The sequence below is a fragment of the Cheilinus undulatus genome, linkage group 1 (assembly GCF_018320785.1).
Source record: "Cheilinus undulatus linkage group 1, ASM1832078v1, whole genome shotgun sequence".
NCBI lineage: Eukaryota > Metazoa > Chordata > Actinopteri > Labriformes > Labridae > Cheilinus > Cheilinus undulatus.
In genome coordinates this window covers 14,729,694-14,735,132 of record NC_054865.1, presented here as the reverse complement: position 1 = coordinate 14,735,132, position 5,439 = coordinate 14,729,694, and the positions used below count along the sequence as shown (strand labels likewise).

Genomic DNA, 5,439 nt, shown 5'->3' with positions numbered 1-5,439 from the left:
AGACTATTTAATATTAAATCTGGTCTCATCTATGGGATTTGTTTTAATGGTTTAAGCTCTGATAATTACTGGTTTTGGAAGTTTTGAATTTGTATGATGAGCTATTGTTTGTAGAGCTGCTGCAGGAGTCTAGAAAACATCACAGATCACAATGTTGACAGAACAAAAATCCACTAAGTGGGTCAGACATTTTTGAAGACAAAGATACACTCAAAAATTTAAGATCAGTTGAAAAATTGCAAGAATTTACATTTTGCACTGTTGGATCTTAAGAAGGTTCTATGTATAGCTTCAAAATGCAAAAAGAAGAAATGGGAGTGAGACAAAAAGAATTTGAGTAAGTCATTTATTGAAAACATTAATAAAACTGAAATAGGCTGTTTATCAGCTGATCAAAAGTTTAAGACCACAGCCTTTAAAAGCTAAAATCTGAGCAAAAATGTGGATTCAATGTCATTTTCTGTCAGGTATTCACACTGTCATGACCTCCTGACGGCAAAGGCAAAAAAGCTTTCTGTATTTGAATGTGGTGGGGTTGTTGAGCTGCATAAGCAAGGCCTCTGGCAATGCACCATCACTGCTGAGGTTGGACACAGTAAGACAGTCATTATGAAGTTTTTAAAAGATCCTGATGGTTATGGAACAAAAAAGTCAAGTGGTAGACCCAAAAAAATGTCGGAGGATCCAATTGGCTGTCCATCACGACACGGGACAATCCTAGACCCAAAATAAGGCCAAACGAATTTTATATAAGACTGTTAATTGCTTAGTAAATCCAGTCCCTCTCTGTGCACCATTCTATAGTAATGCAGACTGTAGCTATATACATGCAAACTCGTACTTTTCAGGATAATTTTTGTCCACTGCTTGCAATTATTAATCATGACTCCTTACTATGTCTAAAGCCACAGACAGAGGCTGAGGTACTCTATCACCTTATGTCCTCCATTGATGTTGTGTCATGGCAGTTTCTTGCGCTATGATGACCCCACCTACTGAAGGAGCATTGTCAAAGTTTATATTGTAATGGGCTGTATGACCTTAGTCGGTCTGGTAACACATAAGAAAATGCACTGTTGGCCCTTCCCCTAGACATGATGTGAAGAGTCCACGTGCACACTGAAAAAAATTACTGAACACACAAAAGCTTTCACGCAGTTACATCCACGCTCTACATGTATCACCAGTTGTTGTCAACATCTTCCACATCCAGCCCGTGGGGTGGAAAATCTAATACTTTTAAAAATAAGAATAAGATGCTTGTGGCCTAAAAGTAGAAATTAGCAAGATCAACAAATCACATCGCATGTAAGTTATTGAATGCATTGTTAAACAGCTTGACAGCTCTTATTTTTCAAAACAAAACTCTTCCAATGAATGTCCAAGACTAGATCAGCAAAGTGAAGCTGTACCCTTGTGTCCAAAGAGGACGCCAAATCAGTCCAAGTCAAGAGCTCCTCACAAAGGCTTTAAGTGGCAGTGAAATAAAGCACATTTCTGCTCTAATCCAGGACCGCCCTTTCATCAAGAGCTTTTCTTGGTCTCACTAACCAGCCGTGTTTACACAGGAGAGAAGAGGTGCCAATTAACAGGTCCTGGTTCAGCTGTCACCTCTCTCAGCGGGGGTCTTTCCTTAAAGACTTTAGAGAGGATGTGCTCCCTGTTTAGCACCTCATCGTCCTGCTGACAGCTGCAACGTTAGAGTGAGGAAGTGAAGGCCAAGCACCAACTCTGATTAACTATACAGCTCCAGAAAAACTGGGACACCACTGCAAAGATAAGCTTTTCTCTGGTTCTAATACGCATATGCACTTAAATAAAGTAAGTAATTCTAAATTTGTAGTGTAAACTGCTTCTTCCAACTTCGCTGTAAATATTCTTGTTTGGGTCTTTTATTTGTGGAAAAAACATCAACATAGTATAACAGTAGCAAGAGCTCAGAAATGAGCTTTATTGTACTTTATGAGGTACTGGTTTGGTGATTTCTCGACAGGACATGGAATAAAATTGGGCTGTTTGGTGCTTTGTGGCACTACAAGCAGCATAACTTCTCCCAAAAGCAATGTGGAAGTCTGGTGGAGAGCATGCAGGATGCATGTAATCTTTGATTACACAGCAGATTATCCCAGGAAGTATTGATTCTGACCTCTGCCTAGCATAAAACTTTAATTCTGTTTTTTAACATGTTTTTGAGCTTGTTTTGGTTGCATATTTTCTGTCAGATGGATACTGTATCTGTGTCTTTAGCTAACCAGTTAGCATGTTATGGTCTGGTAAACTATCCTTCAATCCCTCGGCAATAACCACCTCAAACAACATAAAACAGACACTACACAACACTTGTTTTTATCAGTTGTTGCTTTGAAAATGTCTTCCCTTTATTTACCTGTATTTTATGTTTTAAAAGTTTATTAATGCATTTTTTTTTTATTGTTTGAACTTTGTCAAAGGACAACATCTGTCACTTATGGGAAAGAACAAATATAATCTATCCCATTTATACAAAAGACCAAAATGAAAGGTTTTTAATTTGGTAGTTGAGATTATTTTCTTCTTTTTTTATTTTAACAAAATATAACAAAGAAAATAACCTGTGAAAAATATTGCTTCTACACGTTTTTTACATTTAAACATACATAGCATTGAGAAAGTGTTCAGACCCCCTCTTTTTAATTTTTTTTTATGCTGCAGCCTGATGCTACAGTCTAAAAGCCGTATATTCTCATTAATCTTACTCAGTACCCCAACACGACAAAGTTTTTTTTTTTAGAAATGTTTGCAAATTTATAAAAAATACAAAACTAATACATCACATTGACTTACATTTCCAGACCCTTTGCAAAAACAGTTGATATTAAGCTGGAGTTCCTCCCATTTATCTGGCTCTTTGCTGAGATGTCATCTCTCTTACTAGGGCCCTTGTCCTCCTATTGCTCAGTGTGGTTGGGTGACCCAATTTGAAAGAGTTCTGGTTGTTCCAAACGTCTTCCATTTGAGAATTATGGAGGCCACTGTGGGAACATTGGTGCAACAGCATTTTTTTGTTTTGCTTCGTAGTTTTTTTTAGATCTGTGCCTGTCAACAATCCTGTCTCTGTGCTCTGCTGGCAGTTCCTTTGACCTCATAGCTTGGTTTTTGCTCTGATGTGGACTGTCAGGTGTGAGGCCTTCTATAGAGAGGAGTTTACCCTTTCAAATCATGTCCAATCAATTTATTTTACCACAGGTTGACTCTAGTCAAGGAGTAGAAACCTCTCAGCAAAGATTGAGAGAGATGGGAGGAACCTGAGTGAAATTTCAACTGCTTTTGCAATGTGATATTTCAGGGGTTTTTTTTTTCTGTTAGTTTTTTTTTTTTCAATCATGTTTTCTTTTTGTCATGATGGGGTCCTGAGTGTATATTAAAAGAAAAAAGATGTTTTTTTTTTTTTTCAACTGTAGCATCAAGCTGCAACATAAAACTGAAAAAAGTGAGGGGGGTCTGAATACTTTCTGAATGCACTCTTGCTGTTTGTGTTATATTTCTAAAAATGTGCCCAAAAAAAATCATTATAACGACAAAAACGAACAAACTCAAGCATTTTTCTCTCATAAATAATGTTTATTCTTTTCACATTGTGAAAATAAATAAATATAAAGTTCTATGTACAAAATTACGAGCAAAAGTCAGACGTTTTGCTCAAAATCCCAAAGAAGTTTAGTCCATTGATGTTTTTAGGGGTCATTGTTGCAATGAAATATCAGATCAGGTAGATCAGTGAGTCTCTCAGCAGTGTCCAGAGAAGGGGACGTTTTGATGTTGCTGCATCCAGTACTGCTCAGGTGAAAAACAAACTCCAGAAAGTCCAGGAACCTGGTGACAGAAAAGAGATTTTGCTTAGGAAAACATTCAAACTAGAAGCAATTAAGATGAAAAAAAGCACACACAGAAGCTATTGTCAGACATTCAGTGACATGAACACACCTGATATGACGGCTGCAGACTTGACATCTGTGCTGAGCTCGTGCTGTTACATTCTCCAAGGCTGGATGTCGGCTGACCCAGGTACTGGTTGAGGGTCTGTGGCTGCTCCAGCGAGCCTGAGGTCTTCCTCTGCTCCAGCACCTCCTCGCTGAGGCCCAGCTGAGCCGACAGGTAGGAGATGTAGCGGATGGTGAGGCGCAGGGTCTCGATCTTTGTCAGGGTCTGTCCGACTGGAGCCACTGAAGCAGGCAGGTAGGTCCTGAGGTGATGCATGGCTTTGGTCAGATCTCTCATCCTCAGCTTCTCCCTCTCACTGGCCGTCTGACGCTTCTTCCCCGGGTACCTTGACCTGGATTTCTTGGTGGTGGAGGTGGTTGTGGAGGATCTGGAGCAAGACTGTGTCTCACTGGAAGAATGAGGCACTACCGGGCTTTTGAAGATGAAACAGTCTAAAGCATCTTGTTCGTTTCCCTGGAGAGAGGATGGGGAGAAACAGAAGGAGTCCACAGAGGAGGTGGGAGACAGGCTGCTACCAGCGCTGAAGTAACCCGGATCAGTGGCTGGATCGAAGGCCAGAGGATCGTAGCACTTGTCCAGGAGAGACTCGCAGTCAAAGAGGAAGGCGTTGTCCTGGAGCTGCAGAGGAGAGCAGTGAGAAACATCCATGGCTGTGGCTGTAGATGAAGCAGTCAGCTGTCAGTGTGTCTCTGGTGAAGCAGGCAGAGCGGAGTGAGGAGGGCCAGACAGGCTGCTGCCTATATGTGCTGGGAGGTGCGAGGTTGCACCTCCGGCAGCCACCTCTGGTCCTGAGAAGCTCTGGGAGCAGGGCTGACACCTCGGACGGGGGGTCTCATGGGAAACAGGCCAGCTCCAAGGACAAGGTGTGACTGAGAAGCTCGCATGGCAATCATAAAGTGAAATGAATTCACACGATGCACCTCTGTAGCCTGGGAACACGACCCCGGACATGATGAACCCGGGTCACAAGCCTGTCTCTGAACTTGAGGAATTTTATTATCAGAAATCTGAAGTGTTGAGGCTGGGACCAGAATCCATTTAATCTGATACAAAAAATAGCCCAAATAATCCCTAATAATCTTTGTATGAATTACTGAATACATGATGAGGTCTCAGATTCAGTCAAACAGATGTAAATACTTCTACTCCATATGTCATACATAAATAGATAAACTTGATTAGTGTGACTTTATCTCCTTCTCTTTCTGTCCTGGTATCTTCTGCAAGTTCAGGCAGAAGTGTGCCGGCTCAGGGCAGCTGTGAGGTGTGAGGACTTTACACCTCATCCTGTTTAGACAGCAGTGGGCCTCACATGCCTGGGAATCCTGCTCCATAGAAAAATACCATAAGCTGCATAATGATGACAATAGTTAAATGAAAATATTTCATTTTTTGGGTCAAATTCATTATTAGCTTTTCTTTTATCAACTTCTATTGGTCACCTAATTAAAAAGAAAC

The 5,439-nt window shown here is 40.7% G+C and overlaps 1 protein-coding gene across 1 annotated transcript; it reads right to left on the bottom strand.

The window, feature by feature from the left end:
* Positions 1–3,765: 3,765 nt before the first annotated feature.
* LOC121511875 (mesoderm posterior protein 1-like) lies at positions 3,766–4,629 on the bottom strand. The gene is made up of 2 exons (XM_041790721.1): positions 3,964–4,629; positions 3,766–3,852 (listed from the first exon to the last, which is right to left on the bottom strand). Exons 1-2 carry the CDS (start codon positions 4,627–4,629, stop codon positions 3,766–3,768), a joined length of 753 nt encoding a protein of 250 aa, XP_041646655.1.
* Positions 4,630–5,439: the final 810 nt, after the last annotated feature.